Source organism: Pezoporus occidentalis, unplaced genomic scaffold (genome assembly GCF_034315485.1).
Source record: "Pezoporus occidentalis ecotype Australia unplaced genomic scaffold, CSIRO_AGI_Poc_V1 ctg62, whole genome shotgun sequence".
Lineage (NCBI taxonomy): Eukaryota > Metazoa > Chordata > Aves > Psittaciformes > Psittacidae > Pezoporus > Pezoporus occidentalis.
This window is the reverse complement of record NW_026915966.1, coordinates 1,844,051-1,859,862: the sequence shown is the minus strand read 5'-3', so window position 1 is coordinate 1,859,862 and position 15,812 is coordinate 1,844,051. Positions and strand designations below refer to the sequence as shown.

The 15,812-nt window shown below is 38.7% G+C and overlaps 1 protein-coding gene across 3 annotated transcripts in view; it reads left to right on the top strand.

Annotated features, from left to right (window-relative positions):
* Positions 1-15,812, top strand: part of TBCD (tubulin folding cofactor D) — a 122,486-nt gene that overhangs the window by 71,615 nt on the left and 35,059 nt on the right. For all 3 annotated transcript variants that reach the window (XM_062639750.1, XM_062639752.1, XM_062639751.1), the window contains 6 exons: positions 3,722-3,802; positions 4,526-4,599; positions 5,512-5,629; positions 7,053-7,113; positions 8,362-8,384; positions 15,188-15,219. In XM_062639750.1, the coding sequence (XP_062495734.1) occupies positions 3,722-3,802; positions 4,526-4,599; positions 5,512-5,629; positions 7,053-7,113; positions 8,362-8,384; positions 15,188-15,219 (389 nt within the window). The remainder of the gene's footprint in view (positions 1-3,721; positions 3,803-4,525; positions 4,600-5,511; positions 5,630-7,052; positions 7,114-8,361; positions 8,385-15,187; positions 15,220-15,812) is intronic.

Here is a 15,812-nt window from a genome sequence, read left to right as displayed (position 1 = left end):
TTCTGAATAAATTAAGTTTTAATTTTTCTTATTTCTGCATCAAACTGCTTATTAGGTATAAGACAAGGTGAAAATGTGACCATGATTTCCTTGTCTATGTGGAAGAAGCAGCCAAAAGGCAGTATTTGCAGGTGTCACAAAGCTGTCTGAGACGGTCAAGGTTAGAGAGGACTGGGAGGGGTTTGAAGAGTTGTAGTAAAAGGAGATGCTGTTATAATGGGAAACAGACTCTGATGTGGGTAGCAAAAAATAAACTAACAGCCATTTGAAAATACACTTTGCACAAGTTGTTGGATTTGTGGTCTGTGCACAGACCTTTAACTTAAGTGCTTGTGTTTTACATACATAGCTCAATGAAAAATCTTAACCACCATATGCAGTAGTGTTTGAAAAAACAAACTGATCCCTGCAGTATGGAGTCTGCAAGGAATGTAGTGGGAAATACTGGAAATGGTGTGATGCTGTTGTAAATCAGTGCCTTGTCTTAGAATACTGTGTTCTGCTCTGGTCAGCTGTCTGAAGATACAATAGTGCTGAAGTCAGGGGAATTCAGAGGCAAGCTGGGTGCACAGGATGACTAAAATGAATGTAAGAGTACACTTCCTCATGAGAAGATGAAAAGGGCTGAGGGCTGGGTTCTACCTTTAGTTGCCTAAGACAGACAGTCTAGCCTGGGTGTCTAGCCTCTCTCCATAGGCAATGCAAAGAGGCACCTACAAAGGTGATTCAGACCATTAGAAGATAGGTCAGATAAATTGCTCTATGGAATTGCATGCTGCTCAGGAGCCAGCAGGTTGAAAGGCTTGGAGAGATCATATTCTTGGGGAATATGAAATAGCAAACAAGTATATGATGGTTTATGCCCCAGTGCCAGCTTTGTGACTTCCAGTGAGGTTTTGGTTTTTTTCTTTAAGATAATTTGCACTGGAACCCTCTGTCTTCTCCTTGACTATTTTTTTAATTAATCTGTCCACCTCCATATTGTCCCTTTTGTGCATAATCATTTTGGCCTGTACGTGTCTTCACCTTTTACCTACTGTCATTCCTTGTGGGGCGCACACCCTCCTCCTACACTGCCCCAGGGCTGCCGCCTCTGCCCGGAGATGGGGAAACGCAGTGACTTGGTCCGTGGTGCTCTAGATCCATATAGTGTCAGTGGGACTTTTGAAAGTCTGCCTTTTTGTGCTAGTAGAAAATTGAAAATACTCAAAATTGACAAAGCAGGGTTTGTTTTTTCTCTTTTATAATTTTGGCTTGGAGATGGGTCACCTTCTCCTTACTTTTTGAGAGCTGAATTGTTAATTTCTTTTCTTTTTTCAAATGTTCATTTTTTTTACTCCTCTCATTGCAATTTCCATGGGTTTTGTAGGAGTGTTACTTATCTAAGCAAAAATACTTCTACTCTTGATTTCTTTCCTCCACTCCTGGGCCTTCAAATTGGGCAACAGAAAGACTGAATTTGTAGATTCTGTATGAAAAATCTCAGGCATTTAGTACCACGATTCCTTGAAATTATGTTCAGTCTTATTAATCAATAATGCTTCTTTGTAAAGCATTTGACATCTCATTCATTATATTACTTTTAAAAGTCTTCACCACTTGTTCTTCAATCAGGATGTTACTTTTGGGTCAATTCTTAATTATTTCCTTATTTCTGTCTGAGTAACATCAAAGAAAAAGTACAGAAGCATATATTTGGCTGCCCAGAAAACATGTATCCTTATAATGTGGTAGGAAGAATGAACCTTTCTGATCAGTATGCCTTAAGGTGCTGTAATTGTTTGTGTAGCTGGAAAAAGCTGCTTGAGGTTCATATTCCAGATCTGGAATCTTCGGCTGTCCTTCCCCCACCCAGATAAAATGATCTTGGGACACTCTCTGTGCCAACATAGTGTGGCTGTGTGAAAGGAGGCTCTGCAGGTGTGAGGGTTGGTACTGCTACATTCCTTTGAGCAATAAAAGCTCGAAAAGGATGTGCCAATTTCTCCAGATGGATTTGGTTTTGGTTAATAAATGATGATACATTCTTGTAGAGAGGCAATATCATATACATTCTTATATTTATGTGTGTGTTTAGAAATAGTTACTAATGCCCTTTAAAATTGAAATATTTTTATGCAAGTTTTTCACACTGGGTGCCCTTTCGGCTCAAATGTCATAATTTGGTCTGAGGACGGAAGGTAGAGGAAAGCCATTTTGTATGAACTGGGATTAAAGAGATGATGCAATTCCAGGAGTTCTGGGCTTGGTAAAAGCAGAGTTAAGGAAGAAGCTTCTTAATCTAAGTAGAGTGTGATACAAAAAATGTACCAGAACATAGTCAGCAAGGTTAGACTTGTATCCCAGGCTACTTGCATTACTCAATAGGGTACAAAAGATGAGGATTGTAGTTAGTTATAAATTAAAATGGAAAGTAGGATTGTGCTGCAGACATGGCCCAAGAGATCAGCGTTGATGAGCTGAGCAAGGGAGCTCGGAATAAAATGGTTGGGAAAAGTGGTGAGTGCTAAAACTAGGACTCAGCAGTTGTGAAGAAGAGAGGAGAACTCAAATTACAGCAGGGTCAATCTCTCTGTTATTTTATGTTCTTCCAGAGCAGGGAAAGGAACCAAAGAACAATAAATTTTAGTATTTCTCTTCTGGCATCAACAACCAGTTAAACCACCTTTCTAATCCCCCTCCAGGGCTCATAGCAGTAGTAGATATACTTCTATACCATGTATTGGCTCAAATGACTGAGGTCTGTGCTGTGGATCTAAGGATTCCTACTCTTCTGATGAATTGCATAGATACCAGTATGGTAACATGCAACACTACTTGGTTTTTGTCTTCGTTTTGCTTCTAATCACACACACCTATATTAGTGGAACACTATTATGGTTGCAAAGTTAGTCACTCAAAAGATTAAGACAGGTGACATTGAGGTAATCTATGCCTCCTTAATGTCGTCTCTTTGTGCAGACACAATGGTCTGCACAAAATGGTCAAAATGTGTGACCATTTTGACACAAACACATTCTACTGATTGTTTAGCTTTCCAAGATTATTGAATATACATCAGATGTACTGAAAAACCATTTTACTTCTGTTGACCCTAGTTTTCAGTAGTTGATGTTTCTGAAGATTGGAAAGCAAGTGTGGCTATCAGGTTAGGTAATGATGCAGGCTACCTAGCTAATGAATTCTGGTGTTCCCTTAGCTCTTAGGTCTTGACTCTGCAGCTGCAACATTTTTTGTCAGAATTGACTTTTTCTGTATACTTGATTTTTAAAAAGGACAAATTGATAACCACTATTCATTTTGGACCATTGTATTTATGAATATGTAGCACATTTCGGTGTTTTGATTTTACCATGCTGTGGATTGCATCATTAACATTTCTCAATCTGAAATAATTGTATATCTTAATATACACATCTAGATTTTTCTAGGATGTAACAATGGGAATTGAATATTTCTTTTTGCTGTTCTTTGCTGTCAACCTTTTTATATGTATAGGAATTTTCCTGTAAGCAATCTGGAAGTTTTACAAAAGTTATTTAAATGGTTTTCAACAATTGTAAACTGTTTCCTATGGTAAATTGAGCTGCATCTCATGATTAAGTGATTTATTTTTTTTTTTGGTTGCTTTAAAACTAAAGGATTTAGATCTTAAGAGCAGCTTGTGTTAAAATGCACATAGACGCTGATACTGTACTCTCCATGGACATTTCTTTTTCAGTGTGTATATTGCTGGCTTTCCTCAGTACACACAGCCGATGATTGATCATTTAGTTAACATGAAGATTAACCACTGGGATAGGTAAGTTCATAAAGTCTAATGATTAATATTCAGAAGCTGAGTGTTCTGCATATCATGCTTTCCTAGATTAGTTCTGTAAATTTCACTTCTACCAGAGTTTGCAATAGCATGTGACCGAAGGAAACCGAACAAGTCATCTATGCCTCCCTACTGTATTGTCACTTAAAACATGTTTATGAATTCTGTCTTTTTGCCATGACCTCAATCTGTTAATAGATCAATAAAACACATTTATATGTTAGATGGTGTATGTGGGGGGTAAACACCATCACCATACAATTATCATAATTAAATTAGATTTCATGCATAGAGATGGTGCTTAGTCATATTCAGTGTTCATGGAGATTAAAATGCGTACATATAACACAAATGAGATTATATCAGTGCTGATAATAGTTTGCATCATGAGAAATAATAACAGTTTACTGTAGTGGCCCTGCCAATGCTGAGAATGAGCCCTCAGGTTCTACCATCCACACTTAGGTTTTTCTTTGTCTCTTTCAGCAATAAGTTCTATTCACATAGCTAAAAGCTAGCTGTAGGCTGTCTGTTTTGTCCACTCTTGGGTTTTGTTGGCTTTTTTGAGGGGGGTAGCATGGGATGGACAGAAACTACTGTAATTTTTAATATTGCTGGGGCCTTCATTTTGGTCCTGACATTATTTTTTAATCCATTACTTCTACTAAATTGCTAACCCCCCAAAAATGCTTTTTTCATCTTCAGTGTTATTCGAGAACTTTCAACCAAGGCTCTGCATAACCTTACTCCACGGGCTTCTGAATACATGGCGAACGTGGGTAGGTAACAAATAAATCCTGCGTCATGTGCCACAGCAAGCCCTCAGGCTTATGTAGCAAAATGTATTAAGAAGATTTAAACATGCAATATGACTTAATAAAAGTGGAGATTTCCCGTGCACGTTAGTGACACTAACAGCTTTACCAGTTTTCAGATTTTATGCAACATTTATAAGATACTGCCAGATCTTTTTTTGTCTGAGGACTGCACTTTAGTGATCCAGCTACACTGGACCCTACCAGTTCCGAGATGAATAAATGGGTGTAGTTCTGTTGCAGCAGCTCCAGCAGCTTGCTTTCAGATTCCTAGCTTTTGCTTTGTTGATATGGCTTTGATGTCGTAAAGGGTGGGGGGATCTGTTTTGTCTTGTCCAGTCTGACATCTCCAGAAGAATTCCTCTTTGACTGTTGTGTGTGTAATCAAATATTTCTTAGCATGAACTCAGGCTCCTTTGCTTGGCCCGCTTGAGATTCTGAGGATGTACCAGCTGCTTTTTAATATGGCTGAAAGGCTGCAGCTGACACCCAGGTGGGTCTGTAGTTCCTGATCTTACCAAGGCTCCCCATAGTGGTCTGGGAAGGTCGCAGTTTACATGGAAGTAAAATTTCATGGAAGCACAAGCCTCATTTTCCTTAATGCTCAGCCAGCCTAATGCCTAATAGCAAGTATGTGATTTCGTTTACTGCAAACAAGGAGGTAGTTGGAGTGCAAAATTCCTTGTGGCTTAGTATGCTTTGTCAGAATTTGCTTATATTTTTGAAGCTTGTTTTTTATATGATGGCCAGGATACATTGGCCTGACTTCCCAGAAATGGTTTTCCCATCTTACTTCTAGGCAGACTTGGTTGCATTTACAGCTGTGATCACTGTGCTTTGTTTAAAAAAAATAATAAATTATTTCATCTCTTTCAGTATTGCCAAGACTTCTGCCTTTATCAGTGGGCACAGATCTGCACACACGCCATGGGGCAATTCTTGCCTGTGCTGAGATCACCCATGCACTGTGTAAACTGGCAGAAGAGAATAATAGGTATAAACGCAAGATTATCTAAGACTATAAATTTTCCTTTCATGTCTGGTCTATTGAAAACTTCCTGAGTATAAGTATGGAAATCTCCATCTTACTGAACTTCTTTTCCATGGAATTTTTGTTTGTTTTGATCAGTCATGCCAAGGCTTAACCTTTTGTTCAGTGATGTTATAAACTGAAGTCTAAAGTCATCATCAGGAAAGTGGGATTATTTGCTGCCTTACTTGGAGAGTTCAAAGTTATAATTTAAATATAGATTATCCCCCTTTCCCTGTACATATGCTGTCTTCCTGGTGAGGGGACAGCCTCGTCATCAGTGTTGGAGAAATACCTCCTCAAGCAGCTTGTTGGACCGATTTAATTGTTGCTGCTGAGTGTGGTCCAAATATATAGATATATCTTTGTATCTCTCTTATCTGTATAAGGGTGTATGTGTGTGTACATACACACATATTACGTATAAGTGATGTAGCCGGAATAATTGACAAAATTATTTGCAGATGTCTTTGCTTTAATGTTGTCATTAAAGAAACGAGTCATTTAGCTTTTCTTTCTATCACAAGAATCACATGTGAGAAATGGTTGAAGATCTCTATTGCAAAAACTAGAATTTGGAAGTTATCATAGCAGAATTATATACAAGCATGATGTAAATTGGGATGAGCAGCTGTTTAAGATTAAAGGCAGTGGAAAATAAGACTCCAGAGTGCAGGAGTCAAAGGTGTATGTACACTGAAGAAATGTATTTAAAAAAAACAGACTTTCTGGGTTATTTTTGTTCTGCAAGTTGGATAATTACTCACTGATAAACCTTTTGTATTTCACTTCTGTGAACATCTTAATGCAGTCACACAAAGATATCTGAAGTGGTGACTTTGAACAAATTTAATGTTGTTGTTTGTACAAGCTAAATATACCGAGATGAATTCAAATAACAGATATCAAAAGCATGCACTGATTTTTATGGGCTTGAGTTATTGACAAGTAGCAATTGCATCTGCCAGCAGTGTCTATCAAAAGAATTTGTATTTTCCCTTTTCAAGGGAAAAAAAGTTAGAGAAGATGATGCAGAGTATTTTTAATAGTAGGAAATACTTGAAATAGCTGGAAAAATCATGGGAGTGTTAGAGTCCATAATTCAGCTGAGCTGAGAAAAGGTTATTGGTTTATTAATGATGATAATATTATTAGGAACTGACACTAGTTTTTTATAGTCCTTTAAGAATGAGTTTGCTACGTGATAAGGAAAGGATTTATGTCATTATGTTTGAACTATTTAGAATTAAATATTGCATATATCTGATGAATGTAATTTGAAAATCAAATTACTGGTTTTGCTTGAAAGTACAGTGAAGTCATGGAAGAAAAATTATATCTAGCATGATTAGGAAAGCAGTCTTAAAAAAATTGTATACCTTTACAGATCTGTAACACATTATTTTGATGAAAAATCATTGGAGGGACTCAAGCAAATCCATGAAGAGGTGTGTAGCAAGTATAAATGTATCTTTTAACCTGGTATGTTGTATTATTTTTGAACAAAAAAACATTTACAATTTAGACAGCTGCTCTCCATCTTCTTTCCTCTTCCCCTTGCTAAAAGGAAGCAATCCCACAAACAGTAAGTTGGACACATGCTCCAGATAGCTAGATATCCTTAATCCCACTGTAATTTTGTATTTGGTCCCTTTCTGTTCTCCCAGCCTCTTAGCTAAGCCCCTTTCTCTGTTGCTGCTAGTTGTACTCCTGAAATACCACGTGGGGTTTTGCTTTGGTTTTCTTTCCACTTTGGTTTTCTTCCCTCTTCCTGTACACACGGACTGGCTGTGCAAGTAGATATATGGCTGTTGCCTTAATGTGACCATGTTCAAGAGAGATCTCCCAGCGAGTCCATTCTGTCCTTTCTATTCTTATCAGGATTTCATTGCTAAACCTTTGCATCCATGATTTAGCTGTTTATAGACCTTGAAAATCGTATTCTGTATTTCAGCTGGTGTATTGTCTTTTTCTCTACTTATGACAAATGAAGTCTTGTTCATAGCAAGTTAAAATGCTTCTACTGAGATAATTTTGCCTGACTTGTCCCTTTAAAAGTCATGCTGTTTTATTCTTTTGCCTCCTGTTTCTTCACCTAATGGAACAGACAGTACTTCATTCAGGCTCCTACTCCATTACTGCAGTATGTGTAGTACCTTTAGTCCCAGTTCGATGCACTAAAGCTGTCAGCTTTACTCATTATGATTCAAAGCATACAGCTACTTGCTTAATGCTGTGCATAGGTGAAAGCTGCTTGTACAGGTTGAAAAAGTATCTTCGTCCTTGTTTAACTTTCTCATGTTGAAATGCCTGAAATCTCGGCCAGCGGTATCTGTACTGTTACAACGGCCTTAATCCTTTATGATCATTTTAGAAGGGCCAACTGTGGAAAACAAATGTATTTTTAAAAGCCAAACTACCTTCCAGGGTATGTGCAGGAGCAGCTAGGATTTGGAATTAAGACAACCAGCGCTTTATCTATGTGTTAAATTGATTTTCTTTGAATGTAAAATTCAAATGGCTATAAAGAGGGGGGTTTTCTTTAAATATTTTCCCTTTGAATTCTATTTTTAGAATAACCCAAAGTATTGCATAGCTTACAGTATATAGACATTGCACGTGAGGAGGAAAAATGAAAACACTTGTATCAAACTCACTCTGCTAATACTAATGGTTGTTGCTTTCTTTTCCCCCAGCTTCGAAGTCGTCAATTGTACAGGTAATAAAATAGCTGCCAAAAAATAATTGTTTGCATTTTGAATTAGAAGTAATGAAAAGAGTAGGATCCTGGGGGTGTTTTGGGTTGTAGAAGCTATTTACACCTACCATAGACTGCCAGTCTCTCGCAGGTCACCCAAATGCAAGTGCGTGCATTCCTTTGGCTTTGTCTGCCTAATACAGTGGCTGATGCTGTTTTATAATGGTTATGGTGTTTAGAGAGTACAATTCCCAGGGCATGTTAGATTAGTGGGACAGCAGTAAGTACTGGTCTCTCTATTGTGATAGAGGCAGGACAGAATGTGAACCAGAATATGCTTGCTAATTCCTGGCTGCAGCAGTGTGCAATGGATTTCTTTCTCATTATTCACCTGTACTGTAGTATGGTTGAAATAGGTTTATAGAAATGACCTTTACCTAATAAGTTAATGAGTCCAAAAGGTATTTATTTATTAAAGGAGCTTTTATCTAAGTCCCAGAATTACTTTCGTCATCCTGTGGACTGAGTAGGCCAGGAGTATTACAAAAGGTTCCATGCAAGTTTTCATCCCTTGCACCAAAGAAAATGTAAATGAGTTTCACTGTGTTGTTTTTCATTTCCTCTTTATTAAAGCTTCCAGGAAATAAAGGCAGTTTGCCTTGCCAGTGCTAGGTAACTGTTAAGTAAACGTGAACCAAAATTAGTATGTGACTTCAGAGTTTCTTCCTAAATGTAAGGAAGTCAAAACAACAATTAATGACTTCTATCCCTTAATGATTGTATACGCAGGTTTTTTCCTGCTTTAACTGACAAATTCTTTGAGCTTTTGGGCAGTTTGATTCCCTTCTTTGCACACAGCATATCTGAAAACAGTCAAGTCAGAGTAGTTATTTTGTCTAATTATTAATTATAATGTAAACATTTTAATGTAAGTTTTTATATCCTGAAACTTTCTGGAAAAAAAAAAAAAGAAAAGTTAAAATTTATTTTATGAGGGTCGTACATACTGATGTGAAACTTTCCTTCCTCCTCAGTTAGCTTGTACTGGCACACGGGTTTAATGCTGATACTGTATATTAGAGCCTTTGTGGGTGGCTGTCTTGGCTCCCATAAATTCTTTAATGTCAGGGTGGAGCTTGGGTGTAATTTGTTTTTGTCATAATGTGCACTTCTTGCACTTAATGGTATTTATAAGATGCCTACAGAAATGTTTTCATTCTAGATAAGACTTCTAATTCAACTCCAAGCAAAATTGATTCACTGCTGTTTATTCTAATGCTTAGGCTGACACAGAGATGTCTACTACAATCCGTATTTTAAAATATCGGTATGCATAGCATTTTAAAATAGGACAAGAAAAATAAACTAGGTTATAAAAACAAACCAGCAATATGAGTATTGCTGGGCAAGCATTTAGTGAAACAAGCCAAACTTGTTTTGTGATGAGTAATTATTGCACATAATATTCCAAAGATTTCCATTTGAGAAATTGCTACCGGGAGTTTTCGGTGTAACAACATCTTGTAGGAATGTTGAAAACCTGTGTGTTTTATTTGTGCTTCTAGCTTTTAAACTGCATTCAGAAAAAGCATCAGGCCACAGGTCTCAACTGTTTATTAGCTACTTTGCTTTCACTTCTGGCAACAAACATAGCTTTCCTTTTGCGGACTGAATGGGGTTTAATGCTTTGATCAAGCTGTTTTCAGATACTGTGTTGGCCTGCGAGAAAGGGAAAGGAAGTGAAGTGTAAAAATGCTGTGATTTAAAAAAAAATAAAATGTGAAGTTACAGTTTATAATTTGTAAGCTGGAAAATGGGTTGTGAGATTCTTCATTGTCTAATGGTTAGGATTCCACTGAATCCGTAAGTACCTCAAGTCAAAAAAGATAAAGCCAAAGTGCTCTAATGGAGACCTTCACGTAGCTGGCGATCTTACTTTCTTTAGCAGCTCTTGCTATGTCTTTGACCTGATTTTCAGTGGTGGCCATGAATTACTCTTCACACAGGATGCAGTTCAAGTTCTGAGTTATCCTTCCCAGCCTCTCAATTTTGAGGGTACTTGAAGCAATCAAATTTGTTTATACTAAGTGTAGAAAATCCTGTCCTCTACTGGATTAACACTTTTTAAAGACCAGATGTATCTTTCTGTCTTCCTGTAGAAGTCCTTTTCTGGTTTTATCATAGTATGCTGAAAAAGGGGGATGCAAGTCCAGGCACAACAGCATGTACTTCCTTCCATTAGTCTTGACTCTGACACATTTGAAGCACGAGTTTGTCTTGAGGAGCTGGTTGGTTTAAGAATTTGCATGTGTACTTCCAGTGCAGTATTGTACAGTGAGCCTGATTTTTCTGTATTAAAAGGGCTCTAGTCATAGCAAGTCGTATGCAAACCATGTCACTTAGAGTATTTGTCCATAATGCCTCTTTTGTGCTCTATGGGTAATGGAGTTATAAAAATGGAGCTATCTTTTATTTGCTTCAAATGTTACTTTTGTATATAAAAACCCAAGACAAAGGCTTGTGGCATCTGTTGTCTTAAACTGTTTTACTTCGGATAGGAAGTCAGTCTGCCAGTTTAAACACAGTGTTAATGGTCAGCCTTATGTATATTATCATAGAATCATAGAATAGTTTGGGTTGGAAGGGATCTTAAAGCTCATCCAGTTCCAACCCCCTGCCATGGGCAAGGACACTTTCCAGTAGACCAGGTTGCTCAAAACCCTGTCCAACCTGGCCTTGAATCAACCTGGCTTCTACTGAACCCGCATGGTTAAAATCTTATTTTTTGTAGCAGATATATTTCTGTAGTGCATCTGAGACATGGTACTAGTTCTCAGTTTGAAAAGTCCTCAAGAAATAAGTTTTTTTAATGGTAATTCTGTTAAGATTCTTTAAAAAGGCATCATCTGATACAAGGTGAACATACTGAATATTTGACCGAATAGATGTTCGGAATATTTTTTACCTCCTTTCCTGTAGCCAGTTCTAAGTCTGATAATGTAGGACCTCATACACAGGATTGGATAACAGGATACTTCAGGGTGGGTATGGAAGTACTGCAGATAGATATACTGGACTTTCATCACGTAGATGCACTGCACTTCTGTATTTCAGCTCTGTTCTATTCATTGGGCCCTCAGGGTTCCCATCGAAGGTCTGACAGGATGCCCGGTGTTTGGAGCAGCAACTCCCACACTGGATGATCCAGGTAGTGCAATGTGCTGCATGCTGAGTTTTGCTCTGATCTCATTCTTGTAATATATGAAGAGACTGGCTGTGTGTATTACATGGTCAGCTACATGAGACAAGCAATTTTAGGGTTCTAGAGGAGCAGCCAGTCTGAGTTGGACTGTCATCCTCAGAGCATCAGCTTTCCAAAAGCATAGGGTAGCCTGTAGGTGTTGACAGGTGCTAGGCAAAAGAGAAACTCGTCTCATTTCAAAGACCTTTAAGGTAGCAACTAATCTTGATGGTTTCAGGGCAAATGTGTTTCTTGGCAGTCATCTACGTAAGAGGTTTTTAGGCATATTAACTTAATCAGCAAATAATTCTAGCCCTGCAACAAAGCTCATCTTAACAGTTCTTCCAAGTTTAAATTGTTTTTTTGCATCCAGTAACACGGTGGTGCTAGGAGGTTGGGCTTTACTGTGCTTTGAAGAGTTATAAGTCTCAGAGGTGCATCTCTTTCCTCCCCTGCGTAACTTGTGATAAAGCCATTTTGTACTTCCCAAGCCGAGTAAATATGTAACATGGACCTTTTAAGATACCTTGATTCTATTTGAGACAGAGTTCCCATGGAAAATAATAGGTTACAATTCATATGGAGCTGAAAATCCTCATTGAACAAGTGGTTTTAGCTACTTGGAAATCGAGTACTTGTGAGTGAATCTCTTGAGCTATTCCAGTAGTTTTAACTTCAGGTTCAGGTATTTATAAAAATGCATATACTGACAGCTTCTGTTACTGTTATTTATAATCTTAAAGATGAATTCTAAGCTTCCCACAAAAGGCAGGTTTTAAATAACTAAAAAAAAGCAGGATCGACAAAAATACCTCGAACTTCCATGTGCACTGGAAACAGCACTGCCACTGGTTCTGATTCAGGCCTGTGTAATTAGATACAAGTATCCTGAGGTCAGTAATCTTAATTCATCAGCTCTACAAGGGATTGTGTATTTTTATTATATTTTCCACAAATAAATTGTGACTCATCCTAAGCTGTTTCTGGAGAGAAGCTTTGCTGTGGAAGTGTACATAGGAAGGAATGCTTAGGAGCTCATGGAGCCTGGGCACTGCATCAGTCAAGTTCCAAATTGAATTAATAATTAAACCTTGAAACAGGTACATCTATTAATGTGATGCAACTTGTGGATGTGTCTTTGGAAGAAAAAAGAGAGAATACTGACAGTACAGCAAAATTCAGAATCTCTGAATTAGGTAGATCCGTATCTTTTTAATTTAGTGAAATACTGTAGAGCGAGATAAAGTTAATAGAAAGATGCGCATCATGCTTGACAAACTAAGCACTGACTGAGGGAAGATCTAGGATTCTGATAGAATTCTCAATTCTTGAAATTGAAATATATATGAGCTGTGGAAAAGGAGCAAACTGTAGATATATTGGTGGACATACTGTGGTGTGTAGGCAAGAAATAACTTCAAGAGCTTTGCAGAGGAGAACACACAGTATCTCAGTGCCTTCAGAGATGGATTTGATTAATTTCTGTGTTACATGGAAATCTTGCTGTACAAGTCACTGTCACCATGCCCCATTCTTTGCACGGGGACAGCTGTCTTTGGGGAAGCTCTAAACTCTGAAATTAAATTGAGTTGATGTAATGCCAGAGGAAGGGATAGCTGTCAAATTATTAACATAAGAGTAGCTCTAAGTGGCCTGACTTCCTTATTGGCGGTGTGCAGAAGTGGAGAAGAGCAGCCTTTATGACTCAGTTTTTGCTTTGTAGTTTGCACAGCAGTCCCTATCTGAATCCTTGCATCAGCAGACTCTGTTGCACACCAAACAAATTTACAAGATCATTATTTTATACTCATTTGCAGTAAGGCGACAGACAAAAGGCAAGGAATGGGTGAGGACAAAATGAAGGAAAAAGAAGTGCTGAGGAGGAAGCAGGCCTTGCCACATCGTTCTTCTATTTTTGCCGCTGTCTCGACTCCTTGCATCACTTCTTTCTTCTCTAATTTAAATTGTTTAGAAGCTGGAGAGCAGACAACATGGCAGGAAGGTGGGGTAGATAATGCAAAGACCTTATCAGCATGGTGATGTGGAATCTGTGCTTGCTTCCTATGATGATAAACTGAGCTGTGGATTACTACGTTGAGCTTAATACATTGATTGTCGAAAGCAAAAGTTTCCCAATGAAAGGAAGTGCTGATCTGTGGCAAATGAGAATATTGTGGAGTTGGCATCTCTGTATTACCTGTCAAACCAATGCAAATGTTGAGCAGTCAAAAACCCAGTGCGTGTTGCAGGAGGCACCTACTTGTAGGGAATGGAAAAACTTGTTTAAAACATTTAGGCTTTTGAAGCTCATATAAAAGGGTAAACTGGAGAACGAAGTTCTAAGGGTTGTTAAGGTTGCTAAGTTTGCCTTCTGAGCATAGCTACTAATTTTATTGTGGGGAGGGAGGAGGAGAGGAGGGAAGAAAAGGTTTAAAAAAAACAACCCCAAACCAAGCAAATAAACAAAAAGTCTTTGTTGTTCCCCCCCTTGCTGGGAGTTTCTGCCAGAGCTTGGCCATACAAACAGGTGATTAAGGGTTTGGCACACCTCAGGGAGGAAATATTCCAGCAAAAGTGAAGGGAGGCAAGAATAAGGAGCTGAGGGAAGAAATATCCAAAGGAAGGGCAGGGGTCAAAGGTTCATAAAATGGAAAAATTAAGCCACAGAGGGTGACACTGAGCAGAATGCCCCAAGCAGAGCCCACGGCACCGTGAGGATATCCCTGTAACCAGCAGATACTGCTCAGCTCTGGGAGGAAACCTCTCTGCCCAGAGACACGAGAGGCTGAAGAATGGAAACGGGCCCTGCCATTGCCAAGCTGCTTCTCTGCCCACTTTCTGCCCAGTTCAGACTTTCTCCTCCCAGCACTTTCAGCAGCCAGACTAAGGCTGAGGCAGGGTTACCTGGGCTGGTAAGCCTGAGCTTGAGAGACCATCCTTGTGTAACACTCACTCACTTCAGAAGGGTCTGAAGCATCTTGAGCCATTTGTTTCTCTCCCTTTTCTGATGTCCTGGAGGTTTTTAGTCCCTTTTTTTGTGCAAAATTAGTCGGGAGAGGGCTTCAGCAGGGACGGAGATGGTGAAGAGAGAAGGGTGAGAAACTTCTCCAAGGAAGTAAACCAGTTACCATTTGTGAAAATGGCACCTGTGAATGAAGTTGCTGGTTAACGTAGATTTTGTTTAAAAGTTGCCTGTAATTGCTTTTTAGTTGTAGAAGTCAGAAGCTTGTAGAGGCTGTATGACTGAAAGGTCCTGTGGCGAGTCCCACAGGTTTGGAATGCTTCTGAAGCAACTGAAAAGAAAGCAGAATGAGCTTGAGTCTTAATTATTCACATCAAAAATTAGTCTAGGACCACACTGTTGCAAAAAGAAAGTATTCGGGAAGCTTTTGTGTAAATCAAGCTGAAGTCAAGAGAGCAGTTGATCTAAAAAGAAGTATTTTAGAGTTGGTCAGATACAAACCCGCAGGTATTGTGTGATCTGCTTTCATTCTGAAATGGTTTTGAGGTTTTTTCCTCACTTGGCAATGCACTCGGGTTGCTTGTGGTAGGTTATTCTCTGATGGCTCTTTCTGCTTTGCAGGGGTTTAGGTGGAGAACTGATGAGACCAGCTGGTAAGTATCACACTGGGGTGTGAAAGCAGAGAATGTGCAGTCATGAATTCTTCTGTTTTCTCTTTTCCAGTTCATTTTGCATATGTTGTGTTGAAGGCATAAATAAAGTGGGCACAGTAATGAAAATGATAGAAAGTTTGGAGCCAGTCAGAAGACAGGCACACCAGAACCTTGGTTGCCAGCATGCTTGTGAATAACTGAGAGTTGGAGATAGTTCTTGGTTTATTGTCACACATTCTCTCCTTCTCTTGTTGCACACAGTGAACTTTCTTCCTCCATTGATTTATGCAGATTCTGCTCCAGAAGAGATACAGTCTGTCCATTAAGGCAGATGCCATCATGTAACTAATGATTTTATCATTATATGTGTGTGCGGAAAGACTAACGACCATATAAAACCAGCTTGTGGAAAGGGTAGTATCGCAGAAAATACAATAGGTTGTTCACATGGATTTTGAAGATTGTTATATGTAGAACCTCTGTAAAAAGGAAAGGATCAGCAATGCAGGAAAAAGTATCCATCCAGGTAGCTCAGGTGGGTAAGGAAATGATGCCAACTTGAGTTTCCTGCTCATGGGTTGCATGAAGTAAGT